The 23,791-nt window shown below is 38.6% G+C and overlaps 3 protein-coding genes across 4 annotated transcripts in view; 2 read left to right on the top strand and 1 right to left on the bottom strand.

The window, feature by feature from the left end:
* The first annotated feature begins 93 nt into the window (after positions 1-93).
* On the top strand, positions 94-11,695 carry LOC103135789 (ankyrin repeat domain-containing protein 13C-like). The gene is made up of 13 exons (XM_007548704.2): positions 94-940; positions 1,493-1,534; positions 2,897-3,001; positions 5,200-5,285; positions 5,537-5,582; positions 5,784-5,850; positions 6,022-6,166; positions 6,255-6,386; positions 7,563-7,724; positions 7,839-7,918; positions 8,047-8,145; positions 10,102-10,202; positions 10,333-11,695. The coding sequence occupies exons 1-13, from the start codon at positions 577-579 to the stop codon at positions 10,461-10,463; spliced, it is 1,560 nt and encodes a 519-aa protein (XP_007548766.1). The 5' UTR covers positions 94-576; the 3' UTR covers positions 10,464-11,695.
* Positions 11,696-12,672: 977 nt separating this feature from the next.
* On the bottom strand, positions 12,673-20,808 carry LOC103135787 (serine/arginine-rich splicing factor 11-like). 2 transcript variants are annotated; one of them, XM_007548701.2, is made up of 12 exons: positions 20,496-20,807; positions 19,809-19,942; positions 16,478-16,593; positions 15,934-16,014; positions 15,813-15,850; positions 15,591-15,724; positions 15,384-15,462; positions 15,175-15,300; positions 14,995-15,084; positions 13,991-14,074; positions 13,433-13,598; positions 12,673-13,307 (listed from the first exon to the last, which is right to left on the bottom strand). In XM_007548701.2, exons 1-12 carry the CDS (start codon positions 20,615-20,617, stop codon positions 13,116-13,118), a joined length of 1,362 nt encoding a protein of 453 aa, XP_007548763.1. In that variant the 5' UTR covers positions 20,618-20,807; the 3' UTR covers positions 12,673-13,115. The 2 variants fall into 2 exon arrangements, with proteins under 2 accessions (XP_007548763.1, XP_007548764.1); XM_007548702.2 differs by having other exon boundaries at positions 13,214-13,307; positions 13,492-13,598; positions 20,496-20,808.
* A 1,413-nt stretch (positions 20,809-22,221) lies between these two features.
* Positions 22,222-23,791, top strand: part of rpe65a (retinoid isomerohydrolase RPE65 a) — a 4,824-nt gene continuing 3,254 nt past the window's right edge. The window contains exons 1-5 of the mRNA XM_007548703.2: positions 22,222-22,329; positions 22,571-22,653; positions 22,745-22,895; positions 23,141-23,248; positions 23,344-23,485. Of these exons, the coding sequence (XP_007548765.1) occupies positions 22,319-22,329; positions 22,571-22,653; positions 22,745-22,895; positions 23,141-23,248; positions 23,344-23,485 (495 nt within the window). The 5' untranslated portion in view covers positions 22,222-22,318. The remainder of the gene's footprint in view (positions 22,330-22,570; positions 22,654-22,744; positions 22,896-23,140; positions 23,249-23,343; positions 23,486-23,791) is intronic.

The following is a 23,791-nucleotide window of genomic DNA, read 5'->3' as shown; positions in this document are numbered from 1 at the left end:
GATCTCGAAACAGAGCCATAAATCTCACGGCTAGTTTACATTCAGACCCAGAGCAGTTTGAGCAAACCTAATTTCCATGATATCGCGAGATCTGCTCGCAGTGTCGCTAGCGAGAACGTTAGCTCAGTTGTCTTATTGTACCAACCTGTCCGCCCGACTTTTGCTGCAAAGACTGCACCGATTTTCTTTTAAATCGTACATTTAAAAGATGGTAGAAGACACAACGATGTAGTCGTCTACAGGTTGTTTTAGCTTCTCTCTTTGTGTTCATTTTGTGCGTGTGTGTTCTGTTATGTTTAAGGTTAATTTCTGTATTCATCGCCGCACCCATCGTATTCATTTTTTATTTAGGGCTAGCAAGCTAACGGATGATAGAAGCTAATGTTGGGGTTCAGCCTGTCACCAAGTGCAACAATATTTAAATTATAAAAAGAAAAAAAAAAGAAAAAAAAACTAAAAAAAAAAGGAGTCCGCGATTGTTTTCTTTTATTGTATATAAGGACTTTTGTCATGTTCACTTTCATCTTCACCATTTTGTAGTAGCTATAGTAATCCAACTGACGCACGGTAGTCATCATGACAGGTGATAAGATACGCACCATGCGGAAGGATCATAGTAAAGCAAATAAAAATGAAGCGATAATGGACACCTACGATGAGACCTCCAACGGGACGGTTCCTAATGGTAATAGTAACCTCTTCAAGTCTAACAAGGCTTTTCAGAAATCTGTCAAATCCTCGGCACTGCAACAGCAGCAGCAGCTCAATGCGAACAACATAAACGGCAACGCATCAGTTGTGAATGATGACAACAAAAACCCAATAATCCTGACGAGTGAGGAGCTGGAGTTTCCAGTTCATGAGTGTGTGTTCAAAGGGGATGTCCGTCGACTCTCCTCTCTCATCAGGACCCACAGCATCTCTCAAAAAGACGTGCATGGTAATCTTTTTATACTTGCCCCATATATTGTTTTTACTTAACTATTGTCCCAGACTGTATTGATGCATTTTATTAAATTAGAATGTAATCAAGTTCATTTATACCAGTTATTCCATTATAAAAGTAAAACTTATTTTATATAAATTAATTACGGAAAGGGGGATGTAGGTTTCTCAGCTGCTTTTCGTTATAATGTACAGCTAATTATGAAAACAAAAGTTCAGTTTCTCAAAAAAAATATTAAGTAAAATAAATAAAATAGCAATTTAATGTGATTGATTTCACAGTTGGCAGCAGATAATCATTGACACATCTACAAGGTGTTCAGGCCACTAAACCTTCCACTTAACTTTCCATGAATATTCTCAAATACAGCACACTGAACATCCACCTTCTGGCTGCATAGTGTTCTTGGAAGCTTACACTGTATCGTAGATCTATATTATAATTTTTACTTTTTGATTAGGATTACTGAAATAAATTCAAATTGCTATGACTGATGTTTCTATGTGTCTGTGCCTTGGACCTGTATTAATTTGTTTTTCTTTGTAGGGAACACACCTCTTCACCTTGCTGTAATGTTGGGCCACAAAGGTAAAGCAGAATATTTTTTTTTGTTTGTTTTGTTTTTTTAGTTTTTATCTTGGATCATTTTTTTCAGAACGCTTCTCAAGTACCATAAGTGTATGCCAGTAAATTAGGCACAATCTGTTTTTATTGTGAAATGTAATCGAGAGTGCACCACACAACTTTGGAACCAGGATTTTAGCCAATATATTTTACATGTGATGCGTTCACACTCTGCATTAAAACAATAAATCCAGTCTTTTGCATCTAGAGCGGTTGTGCTAATAAAGGGAATTAGAAACGTGGATTCATTGAAGCTTTTTTATATTTTAAACCAGCTCCGTGGCATTGCACAGCAACTGGTTTCTGGCGAGTGGCTCTTTGCGAGAACACTTTCTCTAGTGTCTTATTAAAAGTATTTTAAGCACAGTATGACAGAATGTTTTAGCTGTTCAGGAATCAACCTTTTAAAACCAGTCTAGCCCATTCCAATTCTTGATGCAGCACGGCATAGTTTAATCACTATATCATCTCAAAAAGAAGCCAGTATATGGAGACACAGATATTTGTAAACTTAATTTACAACAGTGTTTGTTAGAATTTGGACAAGCAAGAATATTCTTCATGCCATCTGAAAGTCCTAATAGAGGAAAAAATGTCCCCACCATTCTGGTTAAATCTGTTCACTCGCTGCCTTTAGGAACATCCCCTACTCACTGAACATAAAGCGTTTTATTTTAACACCTCTGTTAATTTTTAATGAACAGCAGCTGTGCACGCTCAGACAGAGAAGCGGTTCTGATGCGCATCGCATAAGGGCTTGATGATTAGCGTGGAACATTAAGTGTTTTCTTAAAACGTGGATTTAATTTTCCCGTCGTTGCTCTTTCGTGTTGTACAAAATGTGCATCAAATTTTCAACACTGGGCGCGTTCCTTCGCTGTCAGGTGGGCAATGAGCTGGGCAGAAGTGATGAGAAAGCATACTGGGGACGGGTTTCCTCTTAAATGGAGGACGAAGCATTTTTACTGGCGGGAGGAGGTCAAAGTCGTCCCAGTTTATTAGGCTATTAACCGCTGTAGTAAATATAAAGTACCAGAGATCTTGTCCTGGCTAATACAACGACTAGATTTCATCATGTTCTACTAACTCCCTGACTTTTTTTTTTTTTTTTGTAGTTTTAGTTTTATGTCATTCAAACAGCTCTTCTGTTTATATTGGCCACATAGTTGAAGTGGCAGGATCTAGGCTTCTCTATATACTCTCGGGTTAGCTTGCGTTGTCCTTTGAATCTAAATTCTTTAGTCGTGCTTATGAAATGTTGGGCATGTCAGATTGACCGTGCACAGAATATGTTACACGTGTGTCTCTGTGTGTTTTGCCGTTCAGAGTGTGCTCTTCTCCTGCTGGCTCACAATGCCCCCGTTAAGATCAAGAACGCGCAGGGGTGGAGTCCGCTCGCAGAAGCCATCAGCTACGGCGATCGGCAGATGAGTAAGTTCCAACAACGCAGCTGTGAGGGGTTTGTGATGAGACTTTGTGCTGTTTTCAATTCCATGTCTGCAAACAAACCCTCTGTTTAGACACTTGGGATCAGGTCTGCGTATCCGATTGTTGATGGCCCTCGCTTGTTATTTAGTCTACCAACTGGGGCGGTGTTCTGTTTCGGTGCTTTGGCAAGCAGCGTCGCAATGTGTCATCTTGTTTACGCTGAACTGTGGAAAAGAAGGATCGTATCTGGTTACATTCCAGCTGCTTAAAAACTTCCTATTAATTTCATTCACATTCATATTTGAGGTTGGATTCCCTGAGATTTCGTGCACAAAAAGTCACTTCAATGCTAGATTCCTCATTTATGGATGCAGCACAGCTTCTGTGGTTGTTTTTATTTATTTATTTATTTTTGTCGGTGCAGTTTCATGAATTAAAACTAAATATTTAATCCTGGCACCGCTATGATGTCGGCGCCAAAAGCTAAAAGGTCCTGGAGTTTCTCGGAGCACTCGTCATCCAGATTGGATGGGAAGCAGTTCGTGCTCCGACTGATGATACGAGGCAGCCCTGAGCTTTTGGACTAATCGCTTCTTCGCTCAGTGATGCTGCTGTTTTTACGTTTAATGTCTGGTGAAACATTTAATTTGCATTGTGTGAGGCGGGTGCTGTTGTTAGCTCTGTCCCTCGCTTTAGGGGGGTGGGGGGTTACTAATCTTTTTTTTTTTTTTTTTTGCATAAAAAAAAAAAAAAAAAAAAAAAAAAGAAAAGAAGTAACTGACCTGAATCGTTAATTATCACTTTTTGCTACAGTCTTGTGTCGCTGCATTAAGTATTTCCTTTTTGGCCGAATGGATGAAACAACTGATTTACTGGCAGCATCTGCTTTCACAGCTTGTGTTTGGAGACATTTAAGGCTGGATATTTTCCACAAATGACCCCAAACTTTTATTAGTATGCATCTCGGCTACTATCGCCCGTCACGGCAAGCTGGCCGACGACAGAAGGACCTGGGACCAGGAGCTTTGCTTTCAGAAGGTCACGTCTCTCGTGAGGGGGCAGCATTGAGGGTTGGCGAGTGCAAGGGCGTGGAAAGCCAGAGAATAACGGCCCCGTCGTTAGGTTTTTGCAAAGCAGCTGCTATTATTTAGTTTGAGCAGGAAACGTGGCGGCGTTTCCTTTAAATTAATTGTGTGTCGAAGTTTAAACTGCAGACTCGTCCTCTGTCCTCCGTTTCAGCAGCTAGCTGCCCGGCTGCCAGAACGTGCAGCAGAAAGCTGCGTGCGCCGCGTCAGCATTGCGTCTCTTGATCGCGCCCACTCCCGGTCCGGTATTCCCCTCTGCATGAGTCAACCAGGATACACTGATATGTGCTGACTTGCTCTGTGCGGTCCGCTATCATTAAAAGGGTCGCTGGTCAGTTTCTGAAAGGGGCACATTTCATGAGCCAGTGAGTTCTAGCTGCTGATTCAGTCGGCGCTGATGGTACCGGGGACAGCTCTGCGTTCCACTTCAACCAGTGTAATTTGTGGCATCTTTGTTACAGAACCTTATCCGGTACGAGTCGATGCAAAGTCTTCTAGAAATGTTGGAAAGGCGTAGCAAAAAGCTGATTTTTTCTTTTTTTGGGGGGTGGGGGGGTTTCAAGAAACGATATTAACAAGAAGGCTAAACACAGGCCTTATGAAAAATATTTGTAACTAAATTAAGTATCTACCATTGACATGTCTCACTGTCTGTAAAACTGTGTTGTTAGAACTGCAGGATGGTGTTTGTTTCTTCTTTCTCTAAGAGAGTAGAGACTTTTTTTTTTCCCACAAATGCATTAAAAATATATAACTTTAAGAAATGTGAAGGACATATGATGTCAAAACATATAGAATATCATAAAAAAGCTCACACTGAGTTAAAGCAGCACTCTAAAGTTTTGTTTTGGGCACAAAACAAGACATCTCGCAATGAAACCTAAATATGTTTGTTCTGTGTGCGTGTGCATGTGCTGTACTTTAATCTTTTCTCCTTTTCAGACCAGAAGGCATGTTTAATCATCTGTCTTTAGATTTACTGACCTCTCTGTAAAAATCTGGAGTCGGGCAGTAACGTCAGCCGTCCATGGCGGACCTGAGAAGTCAGCTGCTTTCGTTTAGTTTTGTAGCAGCGTATGCTGCTAAATTTCGCCTGTTTTGTTTCTGTTTCTCCAGTTACGGCGATACTGAGGAAGTTAAAGCAGCAGTCGAGAGAGAATGTGGAGGAAAAGAGGCCGAAATTACTGAAGGCTCTCAGGGAGGTGAGAATCTCAGCTGGTTTGAAAAACGGATTTGTTGCTGAATGAATGTGGATAAAAAAACAAAACATAAAAGAAATGTGCGAAGTGTGCACTGGCTTAATCCACCAACAACATCTGGAATCACTGATGTTGCGACGGCACAATGTTTTCAGCTTGTGTAAATAATTAAAGTCGGTCCTGCAAATAGCCGCAAACAGTCTTCTCCTTTTATCAGATGGATCCTTGAGTCCGTTTGTGTTTTTCTTCCGCAGCTCGGTGACTTTTACCTCGAGGTTCACTGGGACTTTCAGAGCTGGGGTGAGACCTTTTGTTTTACGAATAAAACGTTGCAAATAATGAATTTTCTTAAACAAGACATAAGAAGGCAGCATTCTTAACATTGTCTGCAGTGCTGTGCATTTTAAAGCAGATATATTCTTTCTTCTTTTTGCAGCAGCTATTGGTAGTTGTTTCTTTGTAACAGATTAGTGTATTTAAATCGGTTTGTGTCTCTTTTAGTGCCGTTGCTGTCCAGGATGCTGCCATCTGATGCTTGCAAAATCTACAAGCAGGGTATTAATATCAGGTAAAGCATCAAAAAAAAAAAGTTCCTGTACCAGTAAAAAAAAAAAAAGTAGGATGAGTGTTAAATGCAGCAAATATTTGCTATTCAGGCCAAGAACTTCTTTTAGAGCTAGAAAGTAGGCCGAAACAATTTTCTCTCCCTCCTAATTCTCTGCCCTCCATCCTGATTTAGACTTGACACTACGCTCATCGACTTCAACGACATGAAGTGTCAACGCGGAGATCTGAGCTTCATTTTTAACGGTGACACCTCTCCTTCCCAGTCCTTTGTGGTTCTGGACAACGAAGCCAAAGTGTACCAAAGAATACACCACGAGGTGAGCGGGTGCGACTGTCGCCAGGGATCAGTGTCGGGGAGGGATTTTCGGTCTTTTAACATGGCACGCGACACTCTCTTCCTCCCAGGAATCGGAGATGGAGACCGAAGAGGAAGTGGACATTCTGATGAGCAGCGACGTCTACTCCGCGACCCTGTCGACAAAGTCAATAACTTTCTCTCGGAGTCAGATCGGCTGGCTCTTCAGAGAGGATAAAACGGTAAGGCCTGCAGCAGAGCCAACTGTGGAACAAGGTCACGACTTCATCCAAAAGCGGCGATTTAACACGAGAACCACAACAGACATGACATTTCAAATTCTTTTTATGTATTTAGGTTAGTAAAGTAAAGAGTTGGCGGCCCCAAAACGTATTCTGGTGGATAAATATTTAAAAATATTAATATTTAAAAAGCAAAAATAAATAAAAAATCAAGATAAAACAAATTTACCATCATACTTAATGCTCATGAATCTAGGTCACTTTTAGCTTCATTTAGATATTCTAATGAATAATTTACAGCATTGACAACAGTGTTTGATCCATTAAAGGAAAAATATTCCTTAATAAAATATCCTGTTGTAGCACATAGTAAGTAATAACATGTCTGAAGCATCTGTGTGACATTCCACTTAGCTTATTGCCACTTAATGTATATTTGGTAACTGTGTTTTTTTAAATTTTTTATTAATACCCACAAAACATTTATTTTCATAAGTCTCTTGCCCAACATAGTGATAGAAATGCAGCTGCACATATCAGTAATTCAGGTCTGTTCAAGATAAACTAATGCACCTTACAGATCCATTACACGCAAAGAACATTATGCGTCTTTCAGTTCAAAGTAGAAATATTACAAAGACCACAATAAGAAGCATTTTTCATTAAGAAATGCCATCATAGTGAAAAATAAATTCACGTGACGTGCAGTATTGGGGATGAATATTTGGTTAGGGCTGCTTTTGCTTGAATTGGGGCGTCAACGCATCGTGGCGTGGAGACGGTCAGCAGAGGCTCTAACTAAAGTCCAGGTTGCTTATTTCATCTGGTCTGGTGTCACTCAGTTCACTATCCAGTCCGTCCCAGAACACAGCAGTGACCACTGCCTCGTTAGCAGAAACCTCATTGGACATCTGTCAGAATCCTAATATACATTTTCTTTATTAAAATCCCAATTTTGTAATAATTTAAGTTTTCCAGAAGCTAAATTTGAGGTTTTCCTTTGCACTAAGCTGCAAGTGCTTAATAATAATAACAATATTAGCTTATTAAGATGCATAGATCGTCCTTCTGAGGTTTGTTTGCCAGTTGAAGTTTGGAGTCGCTGCCATTTTGAACCTCTTCAGCACGACGGCTTATGAAGGTGTTTAACGGTCTGCGCTCGCGCTCTCTGTTTAGGAGAGGGTTGGAAACTTCCTGGCCGACTTCTACGCCGTCAACGGTCTGGTGCTGGAGTCGAGGAAACGGCGGGAGCATTTAAGCGAAGAAGACATCATGAGGAACAAAGCCATCATGGAGAGTCTGAGCAAGGGAGGCAGCATCAGCGAGCAGAATTTTGAGGCAAGTATCCTCACACCCCCTTAATTTCAGTGCTCTGTTTATTCACCAGCAGTTAATAGTTGTATCACTGTGGAGCGGCGATTATTCCCCTGACTGATGTTTTCCTGTCTGCAGCCTGCGAGGAGGCAGTCACTCACAGCGCCGGCCCCCAACACCATTTCTTGGGAAGAGTACATAACGGCAGAGCATGGAAAGTACGTTTCTACGGTTTCATCAGTCTTTGCTGTAATTCGCCTGATTATTCAGGGCAGCTACAAGCGAGTCTGTGCAAGTGCTGAGTTCGTAATGCATCTTCATCTGCTGTGTCTCGGTTCACCTTCAGGCCGCCTCACCTCGGCCGAGAGCTCGTGTGCAAGGAAAGCAAGAAGAACTTCAAAGCTACTGTAGCCATGAGCCAGGATTTTCCTCTAGGCATCGAGTCGTAAGTACATCCCATCCTCCTCAGATCTCTCCTCAGTGCTGCTTGATCCACGGAATACCCCTGGGGTTTTCAGAAAAGCGTTGAGTAAAGATAAAATAATTCAGATAATAAGGCCCAGAACATGAAAGGTTTCACTTGTTAAGCCCTGATCAAAAACTCCACAGAAGCAACAAGAGAAAAACATTAATGAACAGAAGACAAATTAACTTTTTTTTTTTTTAATAAAACATAACTAACAATGACTCCTTCTGTTTCTGCCTCACTTTATCTGTAAGCAGTTGAGCGGTTACCTATAACGTCCAACTTTTGAAGTTAATTTTCCAGTTAACTATTATAGTAAATAAAATTAACTTTTGAAAAACTAGTCTTCCTAGAACTTTCCTAAATCCTAAAATGTCTGTTAAAACATAGAGACAGATTGATCATTCAGTTACCTCCAGTTAGCGTTGAAGTTTGTCTTTCAGAGGAACTACACTTTAATTCTCACACTAACGCCACGTACGTTGCTGTGCTTTTATTTGGTGTAAAACTCTAAAAGTTAAAATATGTGGTTTCCTTAAACTACAAATTTGTTTCACTTTCAACGTAAACGGTGTTCTCATCGACTTATAGTCTGTAAGTCGGTCGTGGAGAACAAGTAAAGTAGATTTGTGAAAAGCACAGTTTAAAAGATGCATGCGTGTTAAAATGAGTAAATGATGATGTAAGGTTGAAGCAGGCTGTGTTACGTAAGAAAATTGCTTTATCTCCTCTGCTGAGCGAACCTTAATGGGGACATTAAAAACTCATTCTTTATCACGGTTAATGGCTTTTTAATGTCATTTTTCCTCTTCACATTTTCTGCTTTGTTTTGTTGAAAATATATTTACTACTTTTATAATGTTCAGTTTAATGGGAAAAAATCACCAGTGCTGCGGTTGGGGAAAAATGGCTTTTTCTTATAGCAGATGATATTATCTGAAGTCTTGGTGCTCGAGGTTCTTTGTAAGTTTTCCTTCTCCAGCTTAACTGTACCACATAAAAGTATTCCCATTATTCAGGCCATTTATTTATTTTTTCTTTACATTTTGTCACACTACAGTCACAAACTTTAATTTTACGATAGCACAAGAGAAATTAGTACATTATTGCGAAGTCACTAATGTGCAAGTTAAGTTTTTTTTTTTTTTTTTCCCATTTCAGAGCTTTAATATGATTTGATAATTAAGATACACTGATTAGCATTTTCAAGGAATAGATTTTAGCCGATTCAAATTCCTCTTTGTTTTCCAGCTTTCCTGCAATGAGCGAATATAGATCATTTATAGTAAAGAGTGCTTGACACGGCAGTTGTTGGTTGAACTTGTATTACAAAACTAAGTGGAAGTAATTGGTAATTGACTATTTATTTATTTTTATGCCAGCAAATGGCAGCAAATGTGCCGTGATTATCAGTCACCGTCTGGCATAAATGTAGAATGTTTTAAGACAGATTTTGCTTTTGCTCCAGATGCACACACTTAAATATCCCCAGGTTTTGTAGCGCTTCCTAATCTTTGCTTCTTTTTTTTTTTCTTTTTTTTTTTTAAAAAAAGGGTGGCCATTCTTTGAAAGTTCAGTTCTGTATAAATGTAAAAGTTGACCGTACAAGATTTTCTCTGCGTTCTCCATCCCTGAAAGCTAACCACAAAAAATGGCTGTCATCTCTTTGCTGCTATTGTTGCGTTTCGCACTCCTACTTTTATTAGTTGACCGATTAAATGCCTATCCCGCTTCTTTCCGGTGCATTCTCGGTTAAATTTTACTGTCTTGTTTTGAAATTTCTGAATAACGCTGCTTAGAACTATCTTTTCCTCCATATTATTTTTCAACTTTTTTTTTTTCAATCTCCTTCATGTTCATTTATGGTCTGTGCATTTAAAAAAAAAAACAAACAAAAAAAAAAACAAGTGCTGATTCCTTTTGTTCTGCCTCCAGGTTACTAAACGTGTTGGAAGTCATTGCTCCATTCAAGCACTTCAACAAACTCCGAGAGTTTGTTCAGATGAAACTTCCTCCGGGGTTTCCAGTCAAACTCGGTATGTGTCGACCTACCTCTGCACCGGCTGCGAGTGGGCGAGCTTCAGGGGGAATGATCACAGAAAAAAAACATGTTTTTTTTTGTTTGTTTGTTTTTTTTTTATCGTTTTTCTTCCTCTTGTCTCACAGACATCCCCGTCTTCCCGACGATCACAGCGACTGTCACCTTTCAGGAGTTCCGCTACGACGAGTTTGACGAGTCTATTTTCTTCATCCCTGCCGAATACAAGGAAGATCCAAGCCGCTTTCCGGACCTCTGACCTGTCAACGCGTCCAGCTTGGGAGAGTGAGAGCAGAACAGAGGACGCTGGTCTGACTCTGAATGCATATTAACTATTTATTACTATTATTTAAAAAAAAAAAAAGTAAAACAAAGGGAAGAAAATGGGAGGGCTGCTCTTATTGATCATTTAATCCAAGAGGATTTGACGGAGCGCCGTGTCAGCTATAGATGAATATCTGCAAATGTTTTTTTTTTTTGTGTGAAATGATTGATGGCTTTCGTTGTACTTGCTGTTTATACACAGAGCAGGTAAAGCTGCTGCTCTGTGCTGCTGTGCGCCATTTCTAAAGCTGTCAAGTCATTCATATTTCAGTATACTCGAAGTTGCACTCACCTTCAGAAAAATGTATATAACTCTTCTCATTTTTGTTCACGACATTTAAAAGAAGAAAAAAAAAACCCACAAATACAGAGCTATCCTTAAACTGAGCTTACTGGTCATTTATATATAGCATATTATATATCTATAAACTCAATGGAGTAACACTGTGTAGCAATACATTTCCAGTACTTAAGAATGTTTTTACCCACCTGGGACAAGGTTTAGTATATATATATGTATATATATAAGCCTCAAACAGTTTGATATCAAAGCCTTTTCCCTGTGCAGGACACGGCCTCCTGCGTTTTCAGGTCTGCTCATGTTACCTCTCAGCCGTCTCTGTGTTTTGTTGTGATAGTATGAACCCCTCCCGTGCTCCGTACGAGTGAATACGTCTACTCTGTTCCGTGTATGTTTGTGTGTGGGAGAACCCAGATTGGGGTATCAGGTAAACAGTTTGTAGTCTTAATACTGCACTGATATTTAAAGGCATGCTATGGCTGTTGGCCGTCAGGATCAAATGCATCCTGATGCTACGTTATCGAAGAGTTTGTTACTGTACAGTATTTGCAAACACGCGGACATTTAGATTGGGGAGGTGAAAAGTTAACACTAACACTTTCGAACAACTTCTAACGATACACATGTGATCCCTTTGATAGTCTGCAAATAATGTTTCTTTTTTCTTTTTTTTTTTCCTTACAAATATACATGTATATGAATTTAAGGAGTGGAAAATAAGCTGTGAAAAATCAAACTGGATGTCAGTATTCAGACAGGAAATGATGTGATCCATCAAGTTGTTGCTGGCTTCAGCTATTCTGTACCGCAACCATACCTACTTCACATCCCTTTAAATAAAGCACCAGCATCATGTTTCAACTGCACTTGTGCAAATGTCATTACTCCTCCTTGATGCAGGTGGTGAAATGCAGATCTGCGAAGGAATCGGTTTTGAAGTCTGAAGTTGTCAAGGAGAGTGATTAACATCCAGCATCTCCTCAAACTTGCACTGAAGACCCTCAAGAACTAAATGGCAATGCCAGATAAAGTGCTTAAAATGTTTCCCCTTCACTTTCAAATCATAAGCTGTAGGCAAAAACTACATTTTTTTTTATTTTTTAAATATAGTTTCTTTCTACTCAAGTACAAGAGGCTCTGGTTCAGCTAGTGGTTAAACAGTTAATTTCATACAAAATAAATCTAATTTCAACCAAGAGGCATATCTGATGTTTCTTATGTGAAAGTTAGATTAAAGTAAGTGTCATTTAAACTATCAGTGTGGTGCTGTTTGGGTCAAAGGTCACATGTGTAATTGAAGAGTTGCGCAACAGTTTTTAACCCTTGAGCAAAGCCATTGTTATGAAGTGACTAAGGCTCAAGAACCCAATAAAACTTTGCTCTGAAAATGGAGAGTGCACTTTTAACTACTGAACTGGAAGCATTCCACCATATTACATTGTACAGAAAAGCAGTAATCAGCTTAGTCAAAAAGTAACATTTTTCTATTTGAAATCGTTTTACCTGCATTGGTTAATGCATTCCAGTGATTTTTATATTTTCAACATAGAAAACACTTTTGGATTAAATATCACTAAACTCTTGCTATGCCATGTTTGATTCTGATGCATTACTGTAGCAATACATCAACCAATAAGCACTATATCATATTTTGACTGTTTTTGACTAGTACTTTGAAAATCAGTTCCCTGAAGGATGGGATATGTTGAAACATTGAAATCATCCAAACATGGCTTTGTTCAGGTACCAAAAATATCTGTTCTCCTTTTAAGTAACTTGGTAAACCAACATTCATATTTTTGCACAGAGAGGAAGCTGAAAAAAACAGACAACTCGACTCTTAGCTCTTCAAACAGGATTTATTATATAAAAGAAATTCTTGATAAAACACTTGTAGGTCAGAAGTAAGATGCAACTGTTCTGTGAAGAAGCGGGAAAGACGCATACACCACAACACTAAAAAAAGATACAATACATAAAGCAACAAATTTGAAAACACGACCTCAATAGTAGTAAAGCAAACCTACTTCCAGTTTAAACTAATTACATCTGTGGTGGCAAGGGGATAAATGTGTACTATCGACAAAAGAGAAATGAAAAACGAATTATTAGGCAAACAACGCTGAAATATACATTTTCAAAAACGACAGACTTGTTTCTGTACGATAAACAGGGTTTTGTTTTGTTTTTTCCAAGCACTTCACATTTTAGATTTACCCAAGTGGGGGAAATTTTGTAGAATGTTTCTAACCAAAATAAGTGGGATACATTGGGATGAAACAGCATTCAGTCGCTGACATCCATGTCTTCTTCGTGGCGATCATCAGCGCCGTTAACTTTGGCCTGCTTTACGAGCCGGGTTGAGCCGTTTCCCTCCACAGACTGAGGAGACATGGCAGAGTCGTCTGAATCCTTCCTCTCCTCCCTTTCCTTCTCGCTGTCATAACCTTGTTCCTCTTCATCATAATCTCTAGTGATCTGTATGACAAAAAAAATATAAGACAAAAACAAAACATTGGGTCACTGGATGTTTTCTACGCAAGCTGACAGTAGAACCGATTCCCATAGTTTCAGAATAAAGTTTCTGCAGATACAAAACAAACCTTAATATCTCCTTTGTCTCCATCTGATTTTCTTTCCCGCTCCCGCTCTTTGTCCTTACTTTTCTTTTTCTTGCTAGTAGAGCGTTCTCGTTCCTCGCGAACGCGTTCCTTATCACTCCTGCGTTCCCTCTCTCTGTCCTTGTCCCTCTTTTTTTCCTTCTTGTGCCTGTGCAAAGTAGAGAGAAAATCCCAATGAAACTTCAACACGGGCAACATAATTCTAAGGAAAATTAGTGTGGTCATGCAATGAAACCTGACATGATTAAACTAGGGATTTTCCACCTTTTTAATGCAAAAAGACCATCTCCATAGTCAACTTTCTAAAGCTCCCCAGTTATTTACATTGATTTGAAAATATAAAAGTGCTACAGAAGAAAGAGAAAGACAAAAGGAAAGAAGCATGGAAGGAAAAATATACAAGAAAAATAAAATCTTAACAATAAAAACATTTTCCCAGTTTATTTCATTTGTACCTAATTATTGAGCCTTTAAATTCCACACTTTGCAATATTTTTGTAGACCGTCAAGAAGACCTGTCAAACATCACAGTACACTAACCTTCGAGGGGAAGGAGAGGGAGAAACTCTCCTTTTAGGAGACTTCTTTGGAGATCGGCTGGCGGTGCGACTTCTCCTGCGCCTCCTGTGGAGTAGATCAGAAATGGCATAAAGAGTTAAATAAGCCCAAGTATATAGGAAAGGTATAAAGGCTGTAAAAATGTATGGTTTCAAAACAGTTACAAATGTCTTAATTCTTTGGTTTAAACCAAATGATTCTCTGAGTAAAGCCTTTCCCTCCTGTTGCTGTCCACTGAAAGGCAGCTGGCTGAAAATCAGCTTCTACACTTTTCTCCTATGAAACATTTCTGATAAAAAAAAAAAAAAAAAGGAACAAAGAATAGTTATAAGGACACTTAAATATAACCAACCATGAGCTCTATGAGCAGATAGCTCAGCCTATGAGCAAATCTGGCTAATTTCAGGGTGTTATATTTGTGTTACTCTACAAATAAGGGAAAAATATCATTATGTGTAATACACTGTTAAACTACCACTGAATTTAGAGTATGTTTGTTTTATTGCTAAGGTCAATCTTAGCAGTCTTAAATAGAATTAGACAGTTTTTGTTTACTTTCTAAGAATCATAAGGTGAAATTTATGCTCAAGTTACAAACAGTACAAAGCAAGATTCTTATCGTCCTCGGTTTTTAGTGAAAATCAGAATAGCACAGATGGCAGGTAAAGAACAGATGTTCCAAATAACAGACGAGCCTGCAACAAAGCTTTGCTCTGTCTAAGCACACACACCTGCTTAATGAGGAGATGTTTTCATACCGATATGGCCAATAAAGGATCTATAGGTGGTAATTATACTGTATGCCTGTAAAGACAGCAGGGGCTGGGTAGTTTAAGCTAAAATGCTGATCAAATTTGCTATCACACATGTTCTCTATAATAAGTACAGAAATACTTAGAGCTCCATTCTAACTATTTACACCCATGTGGTGTTCAAGCAAACAAAGTTCTGTGGTGATAAACTAAGCGGGTTCTGATCTCACTCACCGGCTCGCACTGCGTGACCTTCTGGCAGTGCTGTAGCTTTTAGGAGGCGTTTTTGATCTCCTCCTGCTAACGTCCTCCTTCTTCCTGTCTCTGTTGATAAATGGAAGACACATACATCACCAACAAGTTGCTCATGTCACACAGCGGGCTCCAGGTGAAACTCTTCCACTAGGAACTCACCTGGATCTGCTTCTAGTTCGCCTGCCTCTGTCTCTGGAGTGGGTGCGTCTCCTGCGTGGGCTTTTGGAACGCCGCCTGCTCCTCGAGCTGGATCTGCGTCTTGATCTGCTCCTGGTTCGCCTGCGACTGAAGAGCCAAGCGATACAACTTGTTAGTCAACACACAGACAAACGGTCCAGCTGCATCGTGTGTCTCAATAACAGCCATACCTGTGTCTTGAACGTGACCTGGTCCTTCTTCTTCTGGACCTGGATCGAGACCGAGAATGTTTCTTTTTGCTCTCCTTATCTGAAAGAAGCATAGATAGCACCTTAGATGTTTCATAATGCATTGCAGCTCATTTATTTAGCTTTATTTTAAAAAAAAAAAAAAAAAAACATCCAAGGTAAGTAAAAGGGAAATATTCTAGCACTCACGTCCAGGTTCAATAGCAGCAGAAATGAGTGACTGAGCCTCTCTGACCCTCTTCATAGCCTCTTCAATCTCTTTATTTGACGCATCGGCCTTCAGGCTCGCACTCAGGTTCAAACCAGCAGCCAAGGGATTCAGTCTAATCAGAGAGAAGAGCTTATGCTTAACCTCTGCAGCTACACCAAATTGCTTTTATTCATTTAATTTTGGCGTCTTCGCACACTTACTTTGGATCCGTCATCATCTTTAGCAACTGATCAGCAGCCTGTAAGAAGACAGAAGATAGTGTAAAAATCTGAAGTGTTTTTGGAAAAACAGCAGCTGAACTAAGTGGCATAAAGTTTTCACCTGTGGGTTCATATTGGGTCCAGCAAATCCAAACGCTGCCATTGGGTCTATGGTTGGAGCACCAAAGGGGTTGCCTCCAAGCTGAAAAATGAAGTAAATAATGTTTGTACCCACATGTGGCAAAACACAGGCCTTCAAGCAGCTAGATCACTGCTACTAAAAATGACAAATTAGGCAACAAAGATTTGAATTAGGCAACTTAACTAAAAAGTGGAACAGAAAGGGCAGTTCTTTGGTTAAAATGTATTTATGTCTCAGTACTTTTCACATTTTGTCACAGTGGCACCACAAACATCAATGTATTTTATCGTAATTTAACGTAACAGAAAACCATTTTTTTAGGCTAAAAACACGTCCTCCTTTTTCAGACTTGCATTTAGTAAAACGTTTAAAACCATTCAACAATTACGCATTACACTGTGCATCAAAAAAAAAACACATTAAAGTCTGTGGTTATAATGTGCAAAATGTCAAGGGGTGTGAACACACTAGCAAAGTAGTGTACATGTTGTCCTAGTTAAAGTCTGCAGATGTGAAGCCTTACAGCTGGATTTGGGAGGGGATTCGGTGTCGGGAGAAGGCCTCCGCCTGGCAAGATCCCTGCAACAGCATTTGCTGGGGCCAAAAGGGACAAAGCCTTAGCCTCATCAGGAATAGATCCTACAGCAAAATAAAAAACAGGCATGAGGAGTGAAAGTCTACACATTTGGAAAATTCACAGAAGACGTTCTGAAAAAGAAAAAGAAAAAAGAAAAAAAGAAAAAAAAGAAGTCTTCTCACTGCATTTCTTCAAATTAGGTTCAACAAAGTGGTCACTTACAGATCAGAGTTCCCTACTTCAAAAAGTAATCATTGCAGTGACTTAACTATTGCTGGAATAAATCACACTATTCCAATGAACACTGCCAAGAATATATCACCTGAATGTGTTTTTTAAGTCATGAACCAAACGTTAGCAAGCACATCGGCTTCTCCAGTTGGGTGTGCCCTCAATTTTCATTTAGATGCTTACTGAAACAAGCGACTCACGCTGGCGGCTTCGCTACTAAAAGCACACAGAGAAAAATCGAGATACACACAACAGAGAGAATTTTAAGGATTTGGCAGGAAAACTAAAAAAAGAAAAAAAAAAGCTATCAGTGTCTACTTACCAAAAACACATTTCAGAATGATTAAGTGGTTAGACTAAATGATAAAATTCAGGGTAGGTAGCGTGCCTGCTGTACATCATAGGCTAAAAATCCTTACCTCAACACTGCATCACTTAACCACACCTTGGCAGGGGATGAAGTCTTGAATATTTTTTTTTTTTATTATTATTTAAAGCTATCAGCTTTACATGAAATACACAACACCTCTAAGTTTTATGTTTTATATTGCGCAGATTACCAAACACCTCATCATTTGTCTCAACCTATTCCCAATGCAACTTATTCACAGAAATCACATGACCTAAATTCAGACACACAACAGGGAAAACATTTAAACACAAGAGCACACTGGAGAGAGAAATTGCTGCAGGACACAAAACTGTTGGATGGTATTTTCTGCAGGGTCTGGTATACAGGACTGGCTGAGCCAGGAAAAAGAACTGTAAAACACAACAACAAAACAAAAAAAGACCACTGTTAAAAGAGAATATTGCACCAGCATTGTCATGTTGGGTGGATATTTCATACAATTAACAACAAGGAGTTTTATCATCAGTGACATCAGGCATCCAGTAAATGAAAAGAGTTACCCTTTTTGAAGTCCAGGTTTAGCTCACACTGAAAGAATAGGGTTATTTTAAGCCACCTTGATGTTTCAGATGCCTGGTTCTAACAAAACCCAAAAAAGCTAATGCCATTTCAAGGTCAACCTTTTAAGCATGAATGTGTCTGAATATATTCAATAGTCACTCAGCCACAACTAATGCTAAAATACTCAGTTCATGTAGATTTTTTTTTTTCCTGAAGCATCTTGTATGTATGCTGTTTTAGCAAAGTTTAATAAATCTAGAGATGCACAGAGAAACCGGCTGGTGACCGAAATCAGACAATTTATATGTTGACCTGCAGGTCAGAAAATAAAAAAAATAATAATATTTTCCTGAATGTGCTACATGTAATCTCTAACAAGCTTCATACCCGAGTGCTTCTACAATCTGCAATGAGGATGTTTTACTCTGGGTAACACACTTAAAGCTGATCTTTTTAATTAGATATTAAAATCAAAGGAAGTGGATGTAGTTTAGAAATGATTTTCTGATGAGTCATGTTTGCTGTTCAGTCAGACTACAACATAGAGAGTTACTCTTTGTTTAGTGCTTCTTCACTAATTAGTTAACTATTTAACTTTCAGGTTTAAAAGGTAATGACACACATTTCTGAATCAGAAAAACAGAACATCATTCCAAGCCAAAAGTACTTCAAAAAAGTACCAAGGAAGATGAACATCTTTAAAAAAAAAAAATGGTTCCTATATTTTTAGTTTTAAGTTTGTCACCAGAGTTTTAGAGGTCCGAGTTAAATGCTGGTAATTCTCAAGGGAATATACCATGTACAGTTAGTAATGCTAACGTAACCCATCGTGCTGATTTCTAATATAAAATGCAAAAGAGAAATTAAAATGTCAACTCTCAGCATTTTGTCTGAGTAAAACGAAAACTAACGGCCTCAAATGTGGTGTGTTGCAGCTTCTAATACAAATGTGTTCTCATCGCAAGACTAGAAAGAAAAACTGAACAGTTATTGGAAAAGCAAAACCAGAAAAAGATCAAACTAATTTTGAAAGTTTACAGCAATATTAAACAAATTAGCCATAAACCTCATTGGTGCATCTCTTACTGAAAAAAAAAAATATATATATATATATATATTTCTGGTAGAAACCGTTTTAATGTCTGTACACTGACACATTTGGGTTTTGTTAAACATTTACAACATAGTGGTTTTTATTAAAACTATCGATTTCTTTTGCAGCAGTGAGTTAACACACATTTGTTTTTAGCTCCGTCTTCCAGAAAATTGACATTAAGAGTATGACTCTCTTGCACCAATATAATGCATGGCCAAGCAGCCCTTTAAGAGGTTGAATACATTGCATGTTAAGCAATGCTTCTAACCAGCAATTCACGTCTGATCGTCATACTCTAAACCACTTAAAATAAGAAAACAAAAAGAGGGAAAGAGAAAGTCCAGGCAGAGACAGAATAGAGGACAAAATAGGGGGTGGGGCTTGAATGCTTGCTGGCCTTTGCAAATGTCTACAATTCCCTGTTGGCAGGCAGACGACCATCAACGAGGGGGCTGCTTTTGCCTTCTTCACTACAAAAACCACACATACACACACACACATACACACACACAAATAACAGAGAGAGGTTTAACAGTGGATAGTCCAATATGGGGGAAAATGTACATATGGCAATGTGCTTTTTGTTCTACTTTGTTTCAGAACTCTGAGGAGTCTGCACAGCCTGCTGCTGGGGGATGTTCTTGTGTGTAAAGCAGATTTTTGCTACATTACATAATTTTTTCTTTGTACAAGCAGCACCTGTTAAAAGCTAGACAAACTAAAAAAAATAAAAAAAAGAAAGAAAAAAAAAAGAAAAGATAAGCCAGAGATATAATCCACAAAAAGCAAGAACAATTGCACTGTGGTGTTACCTCTCTTGATTTAAGAAAAAAGGTAAAATCTGCTTTACACGCCATTTTACTAACCAGAAGAACCTGGAGTTTCTGTTTCAATCAATCTTCCTTTAAAATTATATATAAATAAAACACAATAAGTTGAGCTGAGGAAATGGGATCCATTTAACTTGGCAACATTGTTACTTTTCACAAATAATGACATTCATTCAAAAGGAGCACGAGCAGAATGACAAGACAAACCTTCAGCAAACGGGACCACGATCAAAGCTCTATCCACAAAAACCGTATTGGTGAGATGCTGGGACACTCCCACAGACTCTGGCTCCTGGAACTTCACAAAGCAGACTCGGGAAGTCACCGGCATAGGGGAATCACTGCAAATGAAGAATTTAGAAAAAAATATATAAAAATGCCCCAAAAGCTAAACTACTATCTCAAATTTTATAATTATTAAAAGACAGGGTATATAGTTATGGATGACCACCATTAGATGTCTCATCTTGCAACTGTGGGTGACATAAGTAGATAGATATCACTGAGACATGGGAATTGCATAACAGATCTCTTCAGCAAACTCACATAACCACATTGTCTTACAGTAGACCGACTTGTACACATAAAAAAAGGTTTTGAAAAAGCTGTTTTTCTTTAGCTTGTTTGTTTTTGCGATTAATGCTCAGTTTGGTTTATAGTTTTGAAAGCGGATCTAAGGTTGTTCGGGATTTAAAAAGAGCGGTGAAACAGCCTTTCACGCAAATGCTAATTCGGAAGCTAGCGTTAGCTTCAGGGCAGTGCTCTGGTAAGCGTGCGGCCTACATTTCCGTTACACAAAAATATAGACTTTCACAGCTTTTTGGACCCCAGTTGAATGTACTTACATTTTACTAGCCTTAAATTTTTAAATAAAAAGCGAAGTAGTCAACTCACTCTGGCGGAAATAGCTTTAGTTCCTCGATGGTTCCCAGAAAACCAAACAATGTCCTCATCTGTTCCGACGTTGTGCTTGGCGACACATTGGTCACCTGAACCACCCGCGTCGTGTAACTCATTTTCGACACAACTACCGTTTTTTCAACAACAACAAAAATAGACACACGCGGAAACAAATCACTGCAGCGCCTATTCGTATCGCATTAAAATCGTTTTGTTTGCAAATAACCAACAGGACAAAGGTTAGATGCCACCTAGAAGAAGGAACAACTGCTGGACGTCGCGGCCATATTGGATAGTGCTTGAGTTTTTTGCGCATGCGTAAAAGGGAAGGACGTAAATACAAAGAAACATCTGGAGTTATACATTGTAACCTCTTTTTTGGGTTTCGTTTATTTTCTCTTAACTTGATTTAATCAAATTATGTAAATAGACATCGTGGCGCGACAAGATGAATATTGCACAAGAGATAAATAAATCGCCCTTAATAACCTACAGAGGTCGCCCTTTCCTCCTCTCAGTTGGTAAAACTTAGTATAGTGTACAAATACTGTATTTCAATTTAATTTCAGTACAAATATGGCTTCTGTTTCAATGTCTGTCACCAGACAGGTCAGAGATAAGTCTATTGAGAAATTTAAAACAAGGTCACAGAAACTGATGCTCACAAATTAAACAAATTCTCTCTGTTCCAATTGGCTAACCTTAAGTCATTTTGCAAAGAAGAATGGCCAAAAATCAGACTCTTGTGGTTTTAAAATGGTAGAGACAAAACAACTGAAAAAAAAAACTTGCAAAATTCCAGGGAAACAAAGTATTGCCTCACAGTGTGCATGCTAGAGAAGAGATGTGAATACTTCTGCTTGGCATGGTAGAGCATATCTGGGAACTATAGTTTGGCTCTGGATTGTTTTTAGTAAAATGAGGCAACCTTGTTGTCCAAACTATTTAAATTGAATGGCATGTGACTTATTGCACGTCACAGCACTGTGACTGGTGAAACATGCTTTTCTCATGGTGTTTTTTTTTTTTTTTTTTTTTTGTTCCTTGGCAGAACAATACAGACTCTGTTTTATGTCTAATCTCTTCACCTGGATTATCCTGAACAGAGGTCCTGTATTGCTAAAGGAAACCAAAGAACTAGTGTGCACGTTTTCATCTTATTAGCACTATATATAACAGTCTTGGTACGTCATAACCTGATTATGTTTTAATCCTTCACTGTTCCTGATACAGTAAATGTAATATTATTTCATATCTTATTGTAGCCTGTGTACCAACTATTTAATCAGAATTTATTAAATAAATAAAACTATTTTGCTAATTTAATCTGAAAATACTTCTACCACATTCAATTAGAGATTTCAGCTAGTAGAGGTTTCAGTTGTTCATTACAAAGACCATATATCATTTCTAGCATGCACATCTCCAGACAAAATTGTATTGGTGATTCTCGCAAAATGTCTCAACACGGAAGCTCACGCAGTTATTGAGGATGACAAAAATAAAATCACATGCACCATTGCAACAGTTTTGCCAAGCATTGTTTACTGCAATACTCATCTTGCTCAATAAATCCGTTTCTGGAGGGGCCAGTCCTCAAGTTATCCATCAGAGGGATATAGAGACAAAGGAATTTTTGTTCACGGTTTGACATGATTGGCCAGGGGAAAGATTTACAAAACAGCGCAGCAACCGTGACGTTGGCAGGGAAAATAAATACTCCAAATCCACTGGAAGATCAGAGGCTTCCAGCTCAGAAGTGACCCACAGTTTTCAAAACAGTTTGCACTTGTGTGTTACTGACGCAGGAGGAAAACATGGTGAGCAGGTGAGTTTCTGGTGAAGTGAAATAACGTACATCGCAAAAGGAGGGCAAGCTTTGTTTTACATTTCTACTATTTCTGTATGTTCTTATGTGGATATTTTGTCTGTTTGCGACAGATTATTGATAGGCTTAAAAGTACACACTGCTTAGCATGGAACTGTTTAAATCTTATATGCAATGCCACACATTCCTCATATAACTTCATTTCAACGTGCTTCTTTGTTACATTACTCTTTGATAACAGGTTTGAACATCCGGCTGGTAGCTACAAGAAAATCTTTGAGACATGTGAGGAACTTGCTGAACCTCTGCCAACAACAGTCACAGGTTTGTTTTTATCACTGTGGTATTGGTGATTTTCCAATGTAGTTTTTTTTGACCATGTGATTGAAAAATAGATTTTTTTTAAATTTTGCAGGTAGAATTCCTTCATTTCTGAAGGGAAGTCTTCTCCGTTTGGGACCTGGACTCTTTGAGGTTGGAGATGAACCCTTCTATCACCTCTTTGACGGACAGGCCCTCATGCACAAATTCGACTTCAAGAACGGCCAAGTCACTTACTACAGGAAGTAAGAATTTGAACACAAAACCACAGCCTTGTCATCTTCGGCACATTTGCAGAATTCACAATGATTACAATCAGCACAAAAATTTTAAAAACTGTGTGACATAAATGTTGATATGTCATGACTTTTTAGAACCGAAGTAATATTCTGTTTTGTTTCTTGTCTTGTTATGCAAGAAAAACAAAAATGTCATATTTAAGCACGACTAATTTTTAGTTCTTGTTTCTTTAATTTCTTGCTTCTTTCAGGTTTGTTCGAACAGATGCGTACGTCCGAGCCATCACAGAAAAACGTGTGGTTATCACTGAGTTTGGGACATTTGCCTACCCAGATCCCTGCAAGAATATCTTCTCCAGGTTGGTTGCACACGGATAATTTCTTTAGTTGTAGGGAATATTAAAATTATGCGTCTTTCCTAAAATGTATTTTTACCTTTTTTTTTTTATTGCAGATTTTTCTCCTATTTTAAAGGAGTTGAAGTCACAGATAACTGCCTGGTTAATGTTTACCCTATAGGAGAGGATTTCTATGCCGTGACAGAAACCAACTACATCACTAAAGTGAACACTGATACTTTGGAGACTCTGAAGAAGGTATTTCAGTGTAGCTGCAGACTTTGATGTGATAAAAGTTTGAAATATAGCTTCTTTGAGTTTGATACAGCCAAAACAGAGTTCCTGTGTAGTTTGGAAAAACGTAAAGTTGGATTTAAGTTCTTTTTCATTCTGGATAGGTTTCAAAAAGAAATAATTTATAGAGAAATATCTGAAATTCCAGGTTTTATTTTGTATCCAGTTGTGCAAAACTTCCATCCATCCATCCATCCATCCATCCATCCATCCATCCATCCATCCATCCATCCATCCATCCATCCATCCATCCATCCATCCATCCATCCA

This window comes from Poecilia formosa, unplaced genomic scaffold, assembly GCF_000485575.1.
Source record: "Poecilia formosa unplaced genomic scaffold, Poecilia_formosa-5.1.2 Scaffold27, whole genome shotgun sequence".
In the NCBI taxonomy this organism is placed as follows: domain Eukaryota; kingdom Metazoa; phylum Chordata; class Actinopteri; order Cyprinodontiformes; family Poeciliidae; genus Poecilia; species Poecilia formosa.
Note: the sequence above shows the minus strand (reverse complement) of the source record. Positions and strands in the feature narration are given on the sequence as shown.

Excerpts from the sequence above, each read along its gene's own strand:
- LOC103135787 (XM_007548701.2), bottom strand. The coding sequence starts at position 20,617 with ATGAGTTACACGACGCGGGTGGTTCAGGTGACCAATGTGTCGCCAAGC. Across the intron at positions 19,943-20,495 it reads CTAAAGCTATTTCCGCCAGA|TGATTCCCCTATGCCGGTGA; the intron begins GTGAGTTGACTA and ends CTTCATTTGCAG. Across the intron at positions 16,594-19,808 it reads CGTGGTCCCGTTTGCTGAAG|GATCTATTCCTGATGAGGCT; the intron begins GTTTGTCTTGTC and ends ATTTTGCTGTAG.
- LOC103135789 (XM_007548704.2), top strand. The coding sequence starts at position 577 with ATGACAGGTGATAAGATACGCACCATGCGGAAGGATCATAGTAAAGCA. Across the intron at positions 3,002-5,199 it reads CTACGGCGATCGGCAGATGA|TTACGGCGATACTGAGGAAG; the intron begins GTAAGTTCCAAC and ends CTGTTTCTCCAG. Across the intron at positions 5,286-5,536 it reads TACTGAAGGCTCTCAGGGAG|CTCGGTGACTTTTACCTCGA; the intron begins GTGAGAATCTCA and ends TTTCTTCCGCAG.